This window comes from Saccostrea cucullata, unplaced genomic scaffold, assembly GCF_032062105.1.
Source record: "Saccostrea cucullata isolate Sc308-1 unplaced genomic scaffold, CSIRO_AGI_Scuc_v1 ctg4865, whole genome shotgun sequence".
NCBI classification, from domain to species: domain Eukaryota; kingdom Metazoa; phylum Mollusca; class Bivalvia; order Ostreida; family Ostreidae; genus Saccostrea; species Saccostrea cuccullata.
In genome coordinates this window covers 54,320-74,855 of record NW_026925948.1, presented here as the reverse complement: position 1 = coordinate 74,855, position 20,536 = coordinate 54,320, and the positions used below count along the sequence as shown (strand labels likewise).

At 32.4% G+C, this 20,536-nt stretch overlaps 3 protein-coding genes across 3 annotated transcripts in view; 2 read left to right on the top strand and 1 right to left on the bottom strand.

Annotated features, from left to right (window-relative positions):
• The first annotated feature begins 931 nt into the window (after positions 1–931).
• On the top strand, positions 932–6,271 carry LOC134270141 (histone-lysine N-methyltransferase SUV39H2-like). The gene is made up of 5 exons (XM_062752319.1): positions 932–1,001; positions 1,358–1,517; positions 2,053–2,254; positions 2,369–2,420; positions 6,186–6,271. The coding sequence occupies exons 1-5, from the start codon at positions 932–934 to the stop codon at positions 6,269–6,271; spliced, it is 570 nt and encodes a 189-aa protein (XP_062608303.1).
• Positions 2,235–14,686, top strand: LOC134270140 (uncharacterized). Its single transcript, XM_062752318.1, has 12 exons — positions 2,235–2,254; positions 6,186–6,260; positions 6,528–6,604; positions 6,891–6,981; positions 7,265–7,389; positions 7,523–7,676; positions 7,912–8,037; positions 8,130–8,261; positions 8,385–10,526; positions 11,219–11,299; positions 12,362–12,430; positions 12,689–14,686. Exons 3-12 carry the CDS (start codon positions 6,560–6,562, stop codon positions 12,892–12,894), a joined length of 3,171 nt encoding a protein of 1,056 aa, XP_062608302.1. The 5' UTR covers positions 2,235–2,254; positions 6,186–6,260; positions 6,528–6,559; the 3' UTR covers positions 12,895–14,686.
• Positions 14,687–17,568: 2,882 nt separating this feature from the next.
• LOC134270139 (deleted in malignant brain tumors 1 protein-like) overlaps positions 17,569–20,536 on the bottom strand; it is a 53,190-nt gene continuing 50,222 nt past the window's right edge. The window contains exons 17-19 of the mRNA XM_062752317.1: positions 19,972–20,171; positions 18,051–18,192; positions 17,569–17,968 (exon numbers count right to left, since the gene is read on the bottom strand). Coding sequence (XP_062608301.1) covers positions 17,800–17,968; positions 18,051–18,192; positions 19,972–20,171 — 511 coding nt within the window. The 3' untranslated portion in view covers positions 17,569–17,799. The remainder of the gene's footprint in view (positions 17,969–18,050; positions 18,193–19,971; positions 20,172–20,536) is intronic.

Sequence of the window (20,536 nt, the reverse complement as noted above, 5' to 3'; positions counted from 1 at the left end):
TCAGATTCAGTGGAATTGAATGCATAACACTAACAGATATGTATGCATGTTCTAAAATACCCAGTTTATATTAAAAAAAATTAGTACTTAATGCGTCAGTTACCGTAAAGTGATATAGCATTGTAAAATTAGAAATTTAGAATATCAAATATAAAAATACTTATTTGCTTTTTTTTTTAGATGCTATTAGTTTCATATCAATCAGCACACAATTAAGTTCTGCAGTCATGAATCTGAGCTATGGGAAAAGAATGGTACAGTGTATACTTGCATTTCTTTATTCTTTATCATGAAATTGATGATGAATAGAGGAAAAGTCTAATTTTGCACATTTATGATAATTATGTTGATTATTTTACATTGATAAATTTAAGTAAAACAGAATAATAATTCTGCAATATATAACTATGAAGAGATCAACCTTCATAGTTCAAAAATTTTATTCTTTTATTCTGAATTTCAGTTAAAAGCAGGATTAAACATGATGAGTGAAGAGACATGTCATAATAAAAAGGTAATTTGATATAAAGAAAAGTAAAAATAAAAAGAATTTATCATCTGTTAAAATGTTTTTTAGTTAGCAGTACGTGGCTATAATCATGATTGTCAAATTAGAGTGAATTGATCTTACTGTAGATCACTTAATTTTCACGACACAGTATTTTCACGACATAGTCATTGACTCTTCATTAGAAGGACAAAATGTTAACAATTTGTGGTCATGGCTCTATATATAATTTTACAGAATTCTATTATACGCGAGATAGAAATTTTCATGATCATCACATAATTACACTAAAATAAAGTTCTTGCGAATGAGAAGTGATTTTCAGTGTATTAAAGCCCTTGTTCTTAAAATCTATTAACTTTCAATTCCTAAGGAGTTAAAAAAATATGTATGTGACACAATTCTTTATTGAAGAAACGCAGAATGAGCCCTACAGAGGAGGCAGCATTTTATTGTGAGGCAGGGCTGGACAGGGATGGCTTGGAAAATAGAGGTACTATGAGCACTGAATTCACTGAAAGATAACCACCCCAACCCCTAACACACACACCTCTTATGAACATAAGTAAAAATGTCCCAACACAAAATATAGCTCCTCACTAAAATTTCTTTAATGAATTTCATCATGATAATAATGAAAATCAATTTATTATCACTGTACATAATTATATAGAAACAAAATTTATAGTAAAAACTAAAACATGAAGCAGAAGGTTTTAAATGGAGATCAAGAACAAAAATTGCTCAACAGCTCAGGAACAAACCACTTCATAATGTATTTTTCTTAAATAAAACCTTCATTAAAACCTTTTCTCCACCATGTTCACCATTTTTATTTGCATTCTGAAGGAACTGGTTTGTTTGCCACCAAAGATTTTCCAAAGGGATCCTTTCTTTTGGAAATTGTTGGTGAGAGAATAACTGAGGAAGAAGCAGGAGAAAGGAAGAAGCGAAAAAGAAAAAAGAACCCACTTTCATTTTACTTCTTCTCTTGGAAAGGTATAAAGTGGTAAGTTTTAAAGAAACAATTAAGGAATGAAGTTTATTTCAACTTTTGTTTTATGATACAACATAACTTAGGTTAGTTTAAGCTTAATAAACCATGAAGCCATTTCTAAAAAAGCATAAACTACCCCAAGTTATGTTATATTGTATAACATAAGATGAAATAAGCTTCATTTCTCATAATTTAATTTCAATGTAGACAATGAGACATTTTTTCGATATTTTCCAATGGAAAAAGGCTTCAAATATTGCATTTTTTAAAAGTTAACGTCAAACAGAGTAATACTTTTTTCACTTCACTCATTGTGAAATATACATAGGCAAGTTAAGTTATACAAAATGGATAAAATCGTTTAGCCAATCAAAAGACGTGTAACAACTAAAATTAAGTTATTTGAATTTGAATATACATGAAGTCAAACATTGTTATTTCGAACATGATATATATATATATATATATATATATATATATATATATATATATATATATATATATATTTTTTTGTATGTAACTTAAATAATACATCATTATTTGAAAGTATTGATGCCACAAGGACGAGGAACAGATTTTGTCATGTTGCTAATGCTGCTCAAACTGACCTCAAGGAAAATGCGGCTATGAAAGTTAAAGTGTTCAAGAATTACCCCCGTCTTTGTTTATTTTCAACAAAGTGTATCAAATCTGGGGAGGAAATATGCTATAATTTCATGAAATCAGGCAATCTTCCTCGGAGAGAAGATGTAAGTTTTTATTTAATGAAAAATATATTTTCCCTGAAAATACTCAACATCTAATAGAAAAGTGAATGTTTGATAAAATTTACAGTTAAGAATTATATTTATCATGTTTAATAGACAGCCAGTTCTGTGTCAAAGACAAAATCTGTAAACAAATTTGACGAGCTTGGTAAGAAAATTATTACATAGGGCTGGAACGATATTTTACAAAAAAAAAAACTGTAAAACAATTAAGCTCATAACAATGAAAGAACCAGAAATGGATGTTTTTGCTACTTAGACATAATTTGTTATTTACGTTCAGTTCAAGATTATTTTCAGTCATTGGGAATAATATTGTTATAAGTCTAGAGCTAAATCATTATAAGCATTTTTATTATTCATAAAGAACTGTATAGGTTTTTCCAATCCAAAATGAAGATTTTAGAACCAATTAGTAATATCTTGATATTTTCGTATTACATGTATCTATTGTGGCGTATGTCTATAAAGAATACAGTGTATCGTCCCAGTCCTATCATTTTTCATGATTACACTGCTGTTAAGTGTTTCATGATGTTTTATTGTTTTTAATAAAATTTATCATTTGAAGAAAATTCTTACTTCATCATGTTTATAACTTGAAAATTCTCTGATGATACATGTATATATTTAAATATTGCTCCTCCCTGTTTTATTTTGCAAAATTTAAGTCAAAAAGCTGTTGATTAATTATTATTTTCATAATTTTGCATTGTCATTGCCACTTAAATTTGAAAACTCCTTAATTTTCATAGCAGTTTATGCATTTGTAAGTTGATAAGTTACGCATGTACAGTCTGTCATGCTAGGGATTTGTTGTTAGATGCATGTCAAACAAGTGGTTCTTTTTCTTGGAGAAATACATTTTACTTTAAAAGATTTATTACCTGTCAAAATATGGAGACAATATTTAAGCGTAAATAAGGCACCCTAAACTCAAATTATTTTGGGTAATAAGATTGTAGTATGAAAATATTTCTGTGAACCAATGTACTAGCAAACTTGCTAAAAATTTATCTTCAGTAATTAAATCTAGATTTATTGTATATTGTATAAGTATGATATACCTCTGAAATCCCCTCCTAGTACAAACACTAAGTAATTGCAATCATTAAAAAAATTTTGTTTGATGTACTCCGACCCACATTTTTCAAGGTGGGTAGGTGGATTTTTTTTGCTTGACAGTATTGATCAAATTAATAAGGTCATAGAAATTCATAAATGTCTTGATGTTTTCAATACACACTAGATAACTTGACAGAACAACAATTTATTGCTGTTAAAAATTGCAACAATACAAAAGCATCTTAAAGAAATTATATAGCTTAGCTTGAGAGAAAACTTACATAAATTGTGATATTTTATGCATCTCCTTTTGTATTGGTTTAATTCATACACATCTATGTCCCCTATTGTATTGGTGTAATTCATACACACATGTCCCCTATTGTATTGGTTTAATTCATACACACGTGTCCCCTATTGTATTGGTTTAATTCATACACACGTGTCCCCTATTGTATTGGTTTAATTCATACACACATGTCCCCTATTGTATTGGTTTAATTCATACACACATGTCCCCTATTGTATTGGTTTAATTCATACACACATGTCCCCTATTGTATTATGATAAATTCATAGTTACACACAATTCCCTAATTGTATTGTAATAAATTATATATCCCATACTATTTTATCAAAATTATCACAGTTACTGCAATCTTTTTGCTGTAATTTGCTGTAATGCCCTATCATGAACAATTCAGTGTGTTTCATATTGGTCTTCAGTCATTCTCCATCTGCTTGTCCAATATATTTTCTGTGAAAAGTTCTAAATATTTCATACATTTTCACATTCTGTTGAAATGTTATCAACTTTAGTTTAATTTTTAGGTCACCTGAGTAAACTCAGGTGACCAATTGCTATCTGTTTTCGTCCGTCGTCGTCCGTCGTTCGTCGTGTGTTAACATTTGTACATTTTCAGCTTCTTCTCTGCAACCACTGAACCAATTTCAACCAAATTTAGCACAAAGCATCTATGGGTGAAGGAGAACAAAAAATTGTGAATTTCATTATCCCTGCCCCCCTGGGGCCTGAGGGGTGGGGCCAAAACCACTGAAATTAATGCAATCTTTAAAAATCTTCTTCTTTACTCCTGGACATCAAGCAGTCAAACTGTTTGCATGATTGTAATCAGCATTGAGTCCTTTACCAAAATTATGAAATTCATGGCCCTGGGGTCAGGGGTTCTAGTGCTAGGGCGGGGCTAAATAAGTAGATAGTGAAAATGCATTATTTCTTTGGAAATCTTCTTCTCTACTCCTGGGTATTAAATAAACCAATTAAGTACATAGTTATGATGAGCAAGAGTGCCTCTACCAAAATTGTGAATTTTATGGCCCCAGGGTCAGGGGTTCTGGTGTTAGGGTGGGGCTCTATTGATTATATATACTGAAAATACATGATTTCTTTGGAAATCTTCTTCTCTACTACTGGGTTTTAAATAAACCAATTAAATACAAAGTTATGATGACCAAGAATGCCTCTACCAAAATTGTGAATTTTATAGCCCCAGGGTAAGGGGTTCTGGTGTTAGGGCGGGGCTCTATTGATTATATTTAGTGAAAATACATGATTTCTTTGAAAATCTTCTTCTCTGCCCCTGGGTATTAAATATACTAACTAAGTGCATAGTTATGATGAGCATGGGTGCCTTTACCAAAATTGTGAATTTGATAGCCCAAGGGTCAGGGGTTCTGGTGTTAGGGTGGGGCTCTATAGATTATATATAGTAAAAATACATGAATTCTTTGAAAATCATCCTCTCTGCACTTAGGTATTAAATATACTAACTAAGTGCATAGTTATGATGAGCAAGAATGTTTTTACCAAAATTGTGAATTATATGGTCCCAGGGTCAAGGGTTCTGGTGTCAGGGCAGGGCTCTATTGATTATACATTGAAAATACATGAATTCTTTGAAAATCTTCTTCTCTGCTCCTAGGAATTAAATAAACAAAGTACATAGTTATGATGAGCAAGAATGCCTCTTTTATGGCCCCAGGGTCAGGGGTTCTGGTGTTAGGGGGGCGGGGCTCAATTGATTATATAATGAAAATGCATTAAATCTTTTAAATAAATTTTTCTTTGTCTCTCTGTATAAAGCAGATGAACTATCTTTTATAGTTATGATAGGGTCAGGGGTGGGGTGGGGTGGGGGCTCTACCTATATACTGAAAATTAATTTATTGTTTGAAATGTGCTCTTTTGTATTTATAAAACATTTATTCATTTTTTGATATCAAGGGTGCCTATTTGAAATTTGTGCAATGTGTGGACCTAGGGTCAGGGATTTATGTCACAGTGTTAGGGGCACTACTGGTTAGTTGGAGTGCATTTTTGTTCCCCTACCCTGCATATGGGTATTCAGTAACCAAGTTAAGCAACTGCTATGTGTATTGTTATGATGATCAATGGTGCCTCTTTCAAAATTGTGAATTTCATATAGCATCTGGCTTAAAACATGAATTAAATTCAATAACTGGAAAATTGTTGCATAATGCTCAGGTGACCTATAAGGCCTGTGGGCCTCTTGTTTATCTTAAAATGTCTTTTTGTTTTTATTTTTTTTTTGTATTTAGCTCAGTTTCAAAAGAAGTATTGAAGATATTTTTATCAAATTGCTTAATGTTATACGTATCCCATATATATCCTAGCTATTGAATTTATAATCATTTTTTATCCTTTGCTTAAAGTTCAAACCAATAGCGACCTTGCAGACTTGGTAGCTATCACTTTGTGTGTTTTCGGTCAATATCAATTGCCATGAGTCCTTATAACCACATATCGACCTACACTTAAGTCCATAAGTGTATCATATTTTTAGCCATTTTTTTTATTTTTAAATAGATGACAGCAAACATGAAATTGACCGGGATCCTTTCGATGTTGAAAAAGAGGGAAAGACACATCAGGCATGTAAAGGTATTTGCTGATTTTTTTTTCTTACAAGAGGGTTACTTAAATTAAAATGGAAATCTACATGTCACTCACTTTGTTGAATCTAGTAATTTAAGTTGTTTCTAGATAAAAATAATTGTTTCCCATTCCCAAATCAAAGGGCATTATCAACATTAACTGTTCATAATATGCAATCACCTTGTCATTTAGAAAGTCACAATTATGAAGAAAAGATTAATTGGAGAAATAAATGAGAAACTAGTTTTTCACTTTGTTTCAAAAATCTTTTAGATGGATCTCTACCACAGCAAAGTGATGAGAAGATGATAGTACATGTCACATTCAGTGGCTTTACAAGTGATGAGAAGGTATAACTATGTGATAACTGATATACAATACAGTAAATTTTTTTTTGTCCAATTTGGATGTCAATAGTTCTGTAGAAAGGATAACTGTTTGTTACACTCTGTTTGGCATCTTCCTTGGTTGTATCCTCCATAACGGAATCCCCCTAAGATTTTTTTTTTTAATTTAACACCAAGAATTTAAATGATTATAAAAAAATTATTACTTGTATATTTACATTAAAAGTACATGTATATGTTTTTATATGTTTTTTATCTCCTGATTATTGTCTTCTATGTCATTGAGCAGGTGGAACTTCTGGCCATTGCAAAAAGAATTGATAGTATAAAGGTAGAAGAGTCCCTTACTGAACAAGTGACACATTTGATCATGAAAACAGGTAATTTATATTCAGCCTTCAGAAGTTTGTATGATAAATGTTAATTACTAGTTATTTGTAGTTACGAAGAATTTTCGAAGAAAAAGTTCACCATTAAAGTTAATCATGAAGCACAAGGCTTTAATTATTTTAGAATGAGATAATTTTGTTTTTCTAGCTCAATTCTGTCAAAGGCTTATTTTTAAATGTACTATATATACTAATCACTGGGGACTGTAACATAGGTAAGATTTAAGATACTATGCATCCATGTAACTATAGTATTAAAGATTTTTTTTTTCAGATGAAAATGATATGAAATTCTGCAATAGGACCCTTAAATATTTAAGGGGGGTCAGCAAAAAGTGCTGGGTCCTTAATGCTGGCTGGATAACGGACAGTGCAATGAGTGGAAAACTTTTGTCAGAGGTATTATCTTCATGATTATTTGATTTTTTACTCGATCTTTTATAAATTTGATGCATTGTTATTATTCCAATCATGATTTAATAGATAGCCTTTTTACCCACTTAGCAATTATGTTTAAAATTTCAATTTGTAGGAAAATTATGAAATCACAGGTAACATTATTGATGTAGCAGGGACAAGGACCCGAATTAATCACTTTGGACCTAGGAAGGCTAGAAGGAGAAGAGGAAAATTATTTTCTCATCTTAAATTTCACCTTATTGAAGAAAGTGAAGCAATGTGCACAGGTTATTATTTTTTTATGTTTTTATAAACACTGTTTAGAGTTTTTTATACTGTATTGCTGATTTCCCATGAAACTAAATTTTTTTTTTCGTAAACTATAAAGTGTGCGCCTCATGTACAGAATTTTGATTCAGAGATCATATTGGTTTTTTTTTGAAGGGGGTGTTAATTTTTGGATCAGATATATGTAATTTAACCACCTAGATGGTACATGTATATAATTTTTTTTTTTTACAGAAGATGCAGTCTTTCTTATAACACAGTGTGGAGGACATATTGTCCAGGACACATCAGCAGAGATTCCTAATTTAATATTGTATCTTGGTGATTGTGAGACAGAAAATAAAGGAACATCTATCGATAGTATGTATTTCAAAATTCATTCATTCACTGCATCAAATTAAGAACAGTTAGTCTCAAAAGAATTTGTATATTTGTAACCTTAATTCATTTAGGTTGTGTTAGAGACCTCCATAATGTGCAAGATGTCCCAATCATTGAAAGAGAATGGCTTATAGATTGCATATCATCATACACTAGAAAGTGCTTTAAGGAATATATGTTCCAGGTTATGCCAGAAGAATCAGGTAAACACAAATTTTAGAACCTATTTCATTCCTGTTTTGATATAAACATGTACATGCAATAAAAATTCTGTAAAAAAAAAATAGGCCAATTTAGGTGAAATACCTGGGATATTTATTTTTCAGGGACTCCAGAAAGAGAGGACGAAGAGTGGGTTGATAATTCATTTGATGAAGATTACATGCCATCGCCATCGGAATTGATCAATTTTGACTCTAGCTCTAGCAATGAATCTGCCACTAGTCCCATTCACCATTTTGATGCATCACTGACAGATTCAGCTGTTCAAAATCAGAGCATACCAAGCCTACCGTGTGATGAAGCTTTGGCAGACAAAGAGAACAGTTTTCATAAAGAATCCATTAGGGTACAGCAAACACACAATCTTGGATCAAGAAAATTGATCAATTTTGACTCTAGCTCTAGCAATGAATCTGCCACTAGTCCCATTCACCATTTTGATGCATCACTGACAGATTCAGCTGTTCAAAATCAGAGCATACCAAGCCTACCGTGTGATGAAGCTTTGGCAGACAAAGAGAACAGTTTTCATAAAGAATCCATTAGGGTACAGCAAACACACAATCTTGGATCAAGAAAATATGACAAGCAGTTCATGTGCCTTTTTTGTGAAACACCACAAGCCAAACTTCCACGTCATTTTAAATCAAAGCACAGCAATGAAATAGACGTAGCCAGATATCTTGCAGAACAGGACCCATCAGTAAAAAATAAAATGTTAAAAAGACTTCGAAACCTAGGAGCCCATCAACATAACCTTAATGTTATTAGAGAAAAGAAAGGTTCACTTATTGTTGCATATAGACAATCAGAAGAAACCCACTGGTCTGAATACAGTCCATGCCCACACTGTTTAGGCTATTATACATCTTGTGTACTGTGGAAGCATGTCAGAAGATGCGAGCTAGCACCATCACAACGTCAGAAATATGGCAAGATTTTACACTTCAGCAAGATGCTCATGCCAGCCAGTGAAGGAGAGATGAGTGTAGGACTAAGAAAAATTTTCATAACTATGAAAGAGGACATTGTATCAACTGCTGTCAAAAATGACTATTTAATTAGACAGTTGGGAGAAAAACTAGCATGTAAACATGGAAACAATGGAGAGCAATTCCATTATATAAGAAATTGTCTGAGAGAAATGGGTCGCTTACTTTTATCTCTAAGGAAGCAAACAGGAGCAGATGATGCAGAACTTTCATCTTTTATAGATCCCAGAAAATTTGATATTGTTGTACAAAGCACAAAAGAAGTTTCAGGGTTTTCCATGGAAACAACAAAATACAAAACCCCATCACTTGCTCTAAAGATTGGATATTCTCTCAAGAAATGTGCTGGAATTATGAAAGGAAATGCCCTTAGAACTGGTGATTCTGAAGTGGAGGCAAAAGCAAGCAAGTTCATTGAGTTATATGAACTAAAGTGGAATGAAGAAATAACACCTCATGCTTACAGAACCTTAGAGGAAATGAGAAGAAATAGAGTACATCTAATTCCACTGACAAATGATGTTATCCTCTTAAACAATTACCTGCAGAATGAATTTCAAAAAGCCTATGACAGACTTACTGAAGAAAAAAGTAATAAAGATGCATGGTCCCTTCTCTGTGAGCTAATTTTGGCACAAATAATATTATTTAATCGAAGAAGACAGGGAGAGGCTTCAAAAATGAAGGTTGTAGACTATGATAAAAAACATCGCGCAAATCAGGAAGATGTTTTGACGGGGCTGACAGACTTGGAAAAAAACCTTTGTGCAAGACTGGAAAAGGTGGACATTGTTGGGAAAAAGGGAAGAACTGTTCCAGTAATTCTAACTTCAAAGATTACCTCAGGAATCAACCTTCTTTTGAAGACTAGAAAAGATGTTGGTGTGGCAGAGTCAAACAGTTACATATTTGCCAGGACAAGCTTTAACTCAAACGAGCATGTCCGGGGATGTGACGTCCTTAGAGATTTCTCAAACAAATGTGGTGCAGAACACCCAGAACTCTTAAGATCGATGAAACTAAGAAAACATATTGCTACCTTATCACAAATATTAAACCTGAAAGAAAATGAGGTGGACATTTTGGCAACCTTTTTGGGACATGACATCAAAACACACCGTGAATATTACAGGTTGCCAGAGGAGGCCATACAAGTGGCCAAGGTTTCCAAACTGCTATTAACCCTCGAAAGAGGAGAACTGGCCCTACAGAAAGGGTTGTCCCTTGATGAGATAGAAGTTGACCTCGAGGAAGGTAAATTTCATTAAACCAACTTCAATATAATTATTTGCAATTTTTAAGTATGAAGGCTTTATATGAGTTACATTTGAGTTGAACATTTTGTTTAAATATATTTTTATCATGCCCTTAAAAATTAAATATTTGGGATATAAAATGTGCCTCTCTGTGGCAAAACATAGATGCTCCCCAATCAACTAATAAGCCCCAAAGCAAGACATGTACTAATAGTAAAAATTAACTTTCTAAACAGTTAGGTTATTCGCAAGTGGAAATAGGTGGAATTGGAATTTTTAAAAAGATGGAATAGGTAGAAGAAACCTTGTGTTCATGAATTAACAGCGACAAATTGCTTTTGTTTGTCTACTGCAAAAAATTTTCTTCCCCACTAGAAAAAAGAATAGAGCTTCTTTTTTTACTTTACAAGGCTGGAATTGACAGATTGTATTGCAAAGACTCTGCTGAGTCTGCTCCATGCTCACCAGTTAACTGTTAAATGAAATATACCTCATCCATGTACATTGTACTTCAATTTCCATTTTTACTGCATGGTTGCATTCAAGCCATAAAAGAAACAAACTATAAGGAACAGTTTATGTGTAGTTGTATTCTATACACTTTTGAAATATGCTCACAGGAAGAGAAATTCAAGAGCCATTGTTTGAGAAAAAATTATCTAAATGTATTGATTATTTAATTTTTTTTAGAAATTGTGATGAATGAGGAGGAGGAGGTGGATGAAGATGATGAAGATCAAGGGATCCATACAGAGGACATGGATGAAACTGGTAAATGCTATGTCTTTGAAATCTGGAACATAACTGGATTTTAAATGTTTTAATTAACCTAAAGATAAAAAACATGATGAAATATTTGTAAAAAAAAAATTGTTTCCAAGATCATTATTATTATCCCCAAGCAAACAAAGATTGGAGGGGGGTATGTCAACATTTATTATACCGCTGTTAAAAATGTTTCCTATATAAAGATTAGAAGGTAAAATAGCTATCTTTTATAGTTCACGTATAGCAAAGCTATACCCTGGAGTATAGTTTTTGCTATCCACCCTAGGAAAATATTCATGCAATTGTTGCCGCCAATTTTGATTTCCAGCAATAAATCTTTAAACTGATGATGTCATAATGACTTCAGTAGCATTGTGACGTCATCAGGATTTCATATTATTCTTGCAGGATTATAATACTCCTAAAGAAATTCCACTGGTTGTGAGTGGGATAGCTCTTTTATCAAACACTTGACAGAGAACTATTCCCCTCGGGCAAGCCCTCGGGGAATATTTATCTGTCACGTGTTTGATGAAAGAGCTATCCCACTCACACCCAGTGGATAAGTATAAAATGTTGACATGTCTTTCTGTAGAGAGGATTTTGTCCGGACCTGTTCTCTTAAAATAGGACATGATGGATTTATTCTGAAAATCTGTAGACTAATGATTCGTTTTATGAAGTGATCAATGCACCTGGTATTTTCGTATCCCCCACTTGAAAAGCTGGAGGATATATAGTAATCAGTATGTCTGTCCGTCTGTCTTATGTCCCTTTGTCCATCCGTCTGTTATGCTTTGGGGTACCCATCTGTTACCAAAACTTTTCTCATACCACTTTTTGATATGATTCGGGCCTCCCAGAGCAAAACATGGACTTTTACCAATATGACCATATGTATGGGAGGCAGGGGGGAAGGGGAGTATCATTTTGTGAGCTCAGAGCTCACAGTACATCCAGTTTAATATAAGTTTTTAAAAAGTAGTTCTACTTGATCATGTTGATTGATGTTTTAATCATGTTATTTTCTCTGTCATGTAATTATAACTCTTAAAAAAATTTCAGGCGCATCTATACCAACACTTTCGGATGAAGTGCCTGAGGTACATGTGCATGAATTACACACTCACACAAGTAAGTACATGTAATTCCAAGTATTTTTAATTCTTGCAGTCATTGTCATGTTTATGAAATGTTAAGCCTTCTGGCTATGAACCTCAGCAATCATTTATATAGCCAAATTTTTAAATGTCAATTTTTTTTTATTAAATAGAAATATTGTATAGAATGTATTCCAAGTTTGCAATTTGTAGATAATATTAAATCAAGTATGATGTTCTATCTCATCATAATGTATTTATTTCTTAACATTATTTTTATTTCCTTTAACAGAAAAGCGTGTTCCCTGGAGTATTCCTGAAAAGAAAGTGGTTTTAAACCATTTTAAGAAGACCATTTTACTTGGGAGACTTCCAGGAAAAAAGGATATAGAGGATCTAATAAAAGCTGATAAGAAAAGCATTTTGACCAACAGAAGTTGGAAAAATATTAAGGACTTTATTCGAAACCATATGACGAGCATAAATAGAAAAAAATGAAATGTCAAAACAAATAAGAACTAAGGTCTCATTTTAAAACATCTATCCGAAAATAGATATGGGTTGGTTACAAGATTAAATTTCATAAAGCTCGAATTTAATCTCGTACCAACCCGTATTTATAGCCAGATAGATGTTTCAAAATGAGATCTTATTAGTCCCCTACCGATGAAACCAGAGGGGACTATAGGTTTCCTCTGTGTCTGTCCATCCATCTAGCTGTCCCCATCTGTCTGTCAGTCTTTCATACTTGGTTTTCCGCACTTTTTTTCTAAACGCTTGCAGATATTGAGATGAATTTTGGTATGCCAGTGTATTTTGATGAGTTACAGATCAAGTTTGAATTTCGTTTCGCTTCATTGTTTTTTGACAGAATTGTGGTATTTTGAATTTTTCATAATTTATATAAAACATCAGGTTCATGCTGTGCTAAATGGTAAATATGAAGTGAGAAAAAGATGCTGAATGAGTTGAATTTTCTTCTTTATGTGGATAATTTTATTAGTTTAAAGGCATTCACAACCTTACAACAAGCAGTTCTACCCTTAATATAACTTTTGCATGTTATAAAATGACTTCTTGAAGAAAAAGAAAAACCCGGTAGGGGACATATATTGCTTATGCAATACTCTCAGAATGCTTGTTACTTATATTAAATTTGTGACTTATTCACACTTTATATTTGCATGATTGTGACATTTAAAGTGTGAAATGCATTTTTTTTCAAACCCAACAGCATGTATGTAATCCACTGAACATGGGTCGACCCTCTATGACGTCACTGAGAAATTAGTTTATCTATTCGCACATCTATGACCTCTTGACCCCTGTACCGGTATTTATACAGTTACAGATACACATTGCTTTCAGTAGTGTATATAAAGGAAAGATTTGCAAATGTAATAATCAAATTTTGGGTTATAAGTTTGTCATACCATGATACCAACTTGCAAATTTATTTAAGAAAGTCCGTAGGGCTTTATTGAATTTAATCTCGTGACCATCCCGTATTTAAATCCCGATAGATGTTTTAAAATGATACCTTAGTTCTTAATTGTTTTGACAATGGCTATTGTGCAACAAATATGGAAGTGAAGAAGTAAATCTCAACAAGGACAAAATTTTGTTAATAATTTCATAAAACAATCAACTTTTATGTATACTTTAAATGTGCACAAACTGTAGAGTTAGTATTTGTTTGTATTGTATTAGTTTTTTTATAAAGCATACAAAATGAAAATGATCAATACTTCATGCTAGTTGGCCTCTTCCTTTTTTTTTACTTTTCAAAGTAAACATGTAGCTGCAAATATCCTCTTTACATAATATAATTTTCTTTTACATCACAGCATATGAATCTTTAAGAGTCAATGATCATATCAAAGACATGATTAAATACTAGTCCTTGTTGTAAATATCATAGGAAAGTGATTAGCATGTTTAGAAAAAACTTTGGAAGATAGTAACTTTATATTATAAATTCAAATATTGTATACAACTTTTACCAATTTTATGCTAGAGGTATTCCTTTTTTCCTTGGAAAAATAGGATGTCTTGTTTGAAACACCTTTAAAACCTCTTGATTGGTTATTGTTAAAGATTTTCTACTGGTAATTGTAGTAGGTGTTGAATTTGAATTATGTTGAAAATTACAAGAGGGTAAGGTATGTGTATTATTACCTTAACAATTGATTTATTCAAATTTATAAAAGAAATACATTTATATAATATTATGATGTAATCATGTAATAGAGGATATTATATTTAATATATTCTGATCTATATTTTTAAACTTGTGTCAATATTTAAAATCTTTGAATTGAATTTTTAGGATTTAGATGTTAAATGAAAATGGTATATGAAAACATTCAATAAAGATCTGTTATCTTATAGTCATTGTTGATCTTTCCAACAGATTGCTGATATTATGTGACAAGATATCTTTAATAACATTCAAATTTAAAAGATGACCAATTTTTTTTTTCTATCTGATGGATTATTTTCTAGAATGCAATGTATTTCTGATGAAATTTTTGAAACAGAATTTTATCCAATGAAATTCTCTTAAGAATTGTGTGAGCCATTATGTATTAATTTAGGTTCCATAGGTCCTTAGGATGAGAGGGCATTACAGGAAGGTTTCAAGGGGGGGGTATAAAAGTGCATGTAAATGTACTAGATTTGATTTTAAAGTGTTTATGGATTATATTCTATAGCTGAGCATAATCAAAAGTCAATACTGGTATTATACAATTATTGACAGAGTTCGAGGGCAACATGCGCTTTGTCGGGCTCAAGAACCAAACTGTCTGCCTGAGGCCTTTAGGGTCCGTCAGAACACATTTTGCACGAGAACTCTGTCAATAAATGTTTTGAAAATATAATTTTATGTTATGTTTTTTGACATCCGTGTACCATTGAGTCTGCCACTGTTTAACACCAATGAATGAAAATGAGATCAAGCTCCGCCCATTCTGTGAGATAAGCGCTCCAACATCATACTCGTGGTCCAACATCGATTTTTTTATGCCAGCTCAGCAAAACATTAAAAATGTTAAACTTTTTTGGTAGGGATTAGTATAAGACAATTTTTTTTGTTTTTTTTTCATTTTGAATATGGTCATTTTTGGAGTGGGTATTATCAGAGCCTGCCTCCCCCGTCAGACTTTGTACTATATTTTTATAGTTGTAAGTATGTCAAATGACAATCGTGTCACTTGTTCAATACTCTAATTCTGAGATAAAAGATTTGGAAAATCATAAATATAAAACAAGTAGCTTTGAATTTGATTTGTAAACTATGTTAAAATAGTTTAGGGCTGTCTTTTCAGAAGATACTTTCAAATTGTAATTTGTATCTTATAAAAATTTGAAATTAATTATGTTTATTATAAAACATGCATGATAAAGAAACAGGCAGAAAAGATACATAAATTTAAAAAGTATACACGTAAATGTGGGGCTTGATCTTGTCCACCATATTTAAATTCCATGAATCATGCTGCGACGATGAGGTCAGTGAAGTCAAATTGATTTTAAGACAGATTGCTACATTTTAATATTGTATGAGAAGAAAATTTGAATATCATTTTGCAATAACTGTTCGTTATTTCTGATTTTGATTCAAAATATCAAGCATCCAAGTACCTATTAAGCAGGGATCTTAATCAGTAATGAGAACGGTGCTAATGAGTGAATAAAACGCACAAAAGAGAGAATTTTATTTTTTTTGGAAATGTCCCCGTTTAGATACAATAAAACAAGAACTTCATGGTGTGTGAATATTAATGAGTGTGAAATAGGTCCCCGTTTGTGCTGTGAAATGTGCTTAGCTTAAAACTAAAGATATCAATATATTCTGGTTATTTTTGTCATCTTGGTTATAGGGTGATTAATATTCTAGGTCAAAAGTCAATGAAATAATGAAAATAAAGAAGTCCCCACTTTGACAGTCTTTAACCCCTGTCCCCGTTTGACACCCTTCACACGTAAGGGTGCGTGTGTGCGTGTGTGCGTTTTTGTGTGTGTGTGTAGGGCTCAAAAGTGCGATGGGACTCAAAAGTCCGATGGTCACGCCAAAGTCCGATGGTCTGCGCCAAACCCCGATGGTTTGACACGCCAAAGTCCGATGCATGGTTCGGAAAACAATTAACATTTATGACGTCATAGTACTACTGCGCAAAAATGCGATGCTACGCAATGCCAATAAATAAATGAATACAAATATCATAAATACGAAGATTAACCCTCGTCTTTTGGATGAAAGAAAAACAAGCAAAACATATGCTAGATTAATCATTTTATTTTAAATAAAATGGATTAAAATGCTTCAATTTATAAACATCTTTTTTGTTTCACATATCTAGGTCTGATTAACTTGGGTGTAAAATGTAACAGCCAGTGGTGCGCTTGAGGTTGGACAGTCAGTCCGAATATTCATGAGGTAAGATAAGCAATGGATATGTGTTCAAAATGTACTAAAATGACCCACTTTTCATAACTGTTTCTATTACTCTATAGGTAAAAACTCCTACATCAACAAATACATGGGTGCAAACATTTTTAACTCCAAAAGTTGTGCGGAGAAGAAAATACATGATTGGTCATTAACAGAAAAGACTTGCTTTGTTTTTGACAAGTGAAATAAAAGGTGACAAAATCTCATATCAAGATATACAAGGCTTTTTTGAGATGTATATTAATCATTGGTAAAAAATTGTGGGGAGGGTGATTTTTATTTGGTGCTGAACGCACCTAGTTGTAAAGAAATGGAATTTGAAAGGAAAAGTGCAACGACAATGTATATTTTATCTGGTATGTTTTGATTTGCAAGATGTGGTTCTTTCACGGCAAGAAAGTCATTTGCCCAAAATTCAATATATGTATCAGTGACTGGGGCTCAACTTTGTATGGAAGTCTATTGGAAAACATTTCTTTGTGTTTTTTATCTGTGTTCAGCTTTAAAAGAAGATTAGTTTTATTACAATGAATATAATGTGACGGCATTTTACATTAAAAAGTGAAATATAAAAAAGAAAAAACATTACCTAAATATGTTTTCTTTCAAAATTAAGGAAAGTTAAATAATCTAATGAAATAATTCATATCGTATACATTTATTAGTTAGTTTGTTGTAAACATGATAAACTCATGTGAAAAAACAAAGAAAAATGCTTCAAATGAATATCTGATATAAAACCTCAGTCTGTACATTTTTGTAGAATCGTACAATGTACATGTAAAAAGCACTATTTATCGAAAGAATTATTTTTACTGATATTGATATTGCAAAACTACTGCAATAAAATGATTGATTATGTATATCAAATTGAAGAAAAAAAACTAACAGTAAATACAGACTGTAACTTTGACAAAATGTTTTACATACTTTACGTTTATTGCAAATTAGGTACATATTATACCAGCATCCTCGCCATGATTGCAGTGCGTAACCTTGTAACCAGCGTGCTTACAATCGAAAATGGATGGCTCTGTCCCCTGACAATAGACGTGACTTCGCCAAATAGGTCCCGTTCCTCGTCCAAAGTAAGCTGCCTTGCGAGCAGTAGATTTTCTATGAATGAATTTGTGTCATCAAAGTGCGTCGTTACCTATTGCATAAGTACAAAATATATACATGTGCAGCAAATATTTACCCTGAATATCCAAGACTTCTGCAAACAACCCGTGCGTCATTGTCGTCCCAGCTGTGATCACACACACTGCCCCATCTCCCGTGGATAAACAGCTCTACACGCCCTTCGTTACTTGAAGTCCCATTGACAAGTCTAATGAATCCTTTATATGAAAAAGTATAATTCAACAGATTATGGTACACCTGTAAACTAAAACATTCTTTGATATACAATATTGCTTATTTTTAGTAACTAAAATCTAAATTAGTTTATCCGTAATGACGTATTTTTATGCGCCCGATTTGAAAGATCCGGGGCGTAAATTGTCTGTCTGTTTGTTTGTTTGTCTGCAAACTTTAACCTTCGCCATTACTTTTGAATCATGAAAGATAAAGACTTCATATTTGGTATGCATACTCCACTAATTAAGTTCTTTCAAATGACACCAAGGTCAATTGTGACCTTGACTGTGACCTATATGCTGAAATAGCTTTTTATCTGTAAAATTTTACTGTTGCCATTACTTTTAAACCATGGAAGACAGAGACTTCATATTTGGTATGCATACTCCACTTATCAAGCTCTTTCAAATGACATCAATGTCAACGATCTTGTGACCTTGACTGTGATCTGTATGTTAAAAAATAGTTTTTTAGTACCTTTGCCATAACCTCGAACCAAAGAAGATAGAGAAAGAATATTAAGCATGCATACTCCACTAATTAGTCTCTTTAAAATGACACCAAGTTCAATGACCTTGTGACCTTGACTGTGACCTGTATGCTCAAAATAGTTTTTTCGTACCTTTGCCATAACTTTTGATCCACAAGAGATAGAGACTTTATATTTGGTATCCATACTTTACTAACCAAGTTCTTTCAAATGACACCAATGTCAATGGCCTTTTGACCCTGACTGTGACGTATATGTTAAAATAGCTTTTTTAAAAAAAATGTTGCCACCGGGCTCGTAGTGTTTCACAAACACACCTTTTTGTAATAAAACAGAATAACTTGAATTATTGTACTTCAAGACTGAATCAAAAAGTATTAGTAGAAATACCATGTAGTATCTGATAAAATCATATAGTGTGTATTGAAAGTTTATAGCAAAGCCATTAAAACTTTAAATTAAAAGTTTTTGAGTAAGAATATTAGTATTGGCATGAATATTAGTATTATGCTCATTTTATTGAAATTTTTTAATGTTGGAGCACACATTATTTGTTAAACCCTTAGTAGTTACCGTATGCATTTCAGACTGATACACACTACCTTCATTAGTGTTTACATTTTATAACATAAAAGGTCATAGTTTAGCTATTTTCAGACTGTAGATGAGTAATGTAGTCTCAAATGAATATACGTATCAATAGGTTTAGGTAGTCCGAAATATCTGACGTTTTCTGGCTTTTTCTACGATTTTGATATTTTACGTGCCAGGAAAAGGTCAGAACCGGCGCCATTATGAAAACTGGGAAATCGCCGCCTCCAAACGGAGTCGGCATTCCCGAGTTGTTCATAGATACTTGCTAACCGAATTAAATTTCAAAGTCACAAGTTATGAAAAGTACGATAATTTGAGTACTTACCAATATCGTTTCTATGGTTCATTTATAAAATATACAATCCGTTGAAAACATATTTTATCCATCTTCGCTAGCTAAGGGTGACGAAGAAAAGAGGAGAGGAGCGGGTCGTCACCCTTGGCTAGCAAAGATGCCTATATACAATATATAGTCGATGGCGTAATTGAGATCGATTGCGATGCTCAGCATAATGAAATTCTTCATTTTTTTTAACCATTAACAAGACAAAAAATATTTTCTCTTTGCACTTACTTCTTAAATTTCTGTTGTACATGTAAATCTTTTATTTCCTATAAATAGCCTTTATAGAGGCATCTGGAAAAGTCCATATACAGTGCATTGTTCTATACTTACTTTTCATATATTCTTTATATCTTTTCACTTCAGTATAACATTCCACTTCTATTGCACCAGTATTACTGCAGTCTCCTAGGCCGATGGTTCCAAATTTACATCCAGCTAATGTTCTTTCCGCTCCAGTACACTTAAAACCTTTTATATACAGTTCACCAAATGTATTCCCACCTTGTCTACGGTTTACAATCCTACCATATCTACAATATAAGAATTGTCCTCTTCAGAAAATGCTTATATAATATTTTGATAATCTTTTTTCACTATAATGACGTTGCGCACGGGGTTGGTACTAAAGTAGCTAACTCTTTATGTCGCAAAGAAATTTGCGGTTTCGCGATGTCATATTTACATTAAATAATAAATAAATCATTTATGCTATGTAAAGTAATGAATAATTCTTAAAATTTTCTTTTAAATGATTTAAAATTATTTTAACTATGATGAGGCGTTACTAAGTATTGGTCATTTACGGCGAAATTCCCGTGTCCGACGTAACATCAATTATTGTTCGCGCAACTAAAAGGTATGAAAAAATGCACTTAAAATTCTCTAAATTAAATGA

Bases quoted from the DNA above. Each gene is read 5' to 3' on its own strand.
- LOC134270141 (XM_062752319.1), top strand. From the start codon at position 932: ATGAGCCCTACAGAGGAGGCAGCATTTTATTGTGAGGCAGGGCTGGAC. The intron at 2,255-2,368 runs GTAAGTTTTTAT...CATGTTTAATAG, and splicing joins ATCTTCCTCGGAGAGAAGAT to ACAGCCAGTTCTGTGTCAAA. The intron at 2,421-6,185 runs GTAAGAAAATTA...ATTTTTAAATAG, and splicing joins AAACAAATTTGACGAGCTTG to ATGACAGCAAACATGAAATT.
- LOC134270140 (XM_062752318.1), top strand. From the start codon at position 6,560: ATGATAGTACATGTCACATTCAGTGGCTTTACAAGTGATGAGAAG. The intron at 6,605-6,890 runs GTATAACTATGT...GTCATTGAGCAG, and splicing joins GCTTTACAAGTGATGAGAAG to GTGGAACTTCTGGCCATTGC. The intron at 6,982-7,264 runs GTAATTTATATT...TTTTTTTTTCAG, and splicing joins ACATTTGATCATGAAAACAG to ATGAAAATGATATGAAATTC.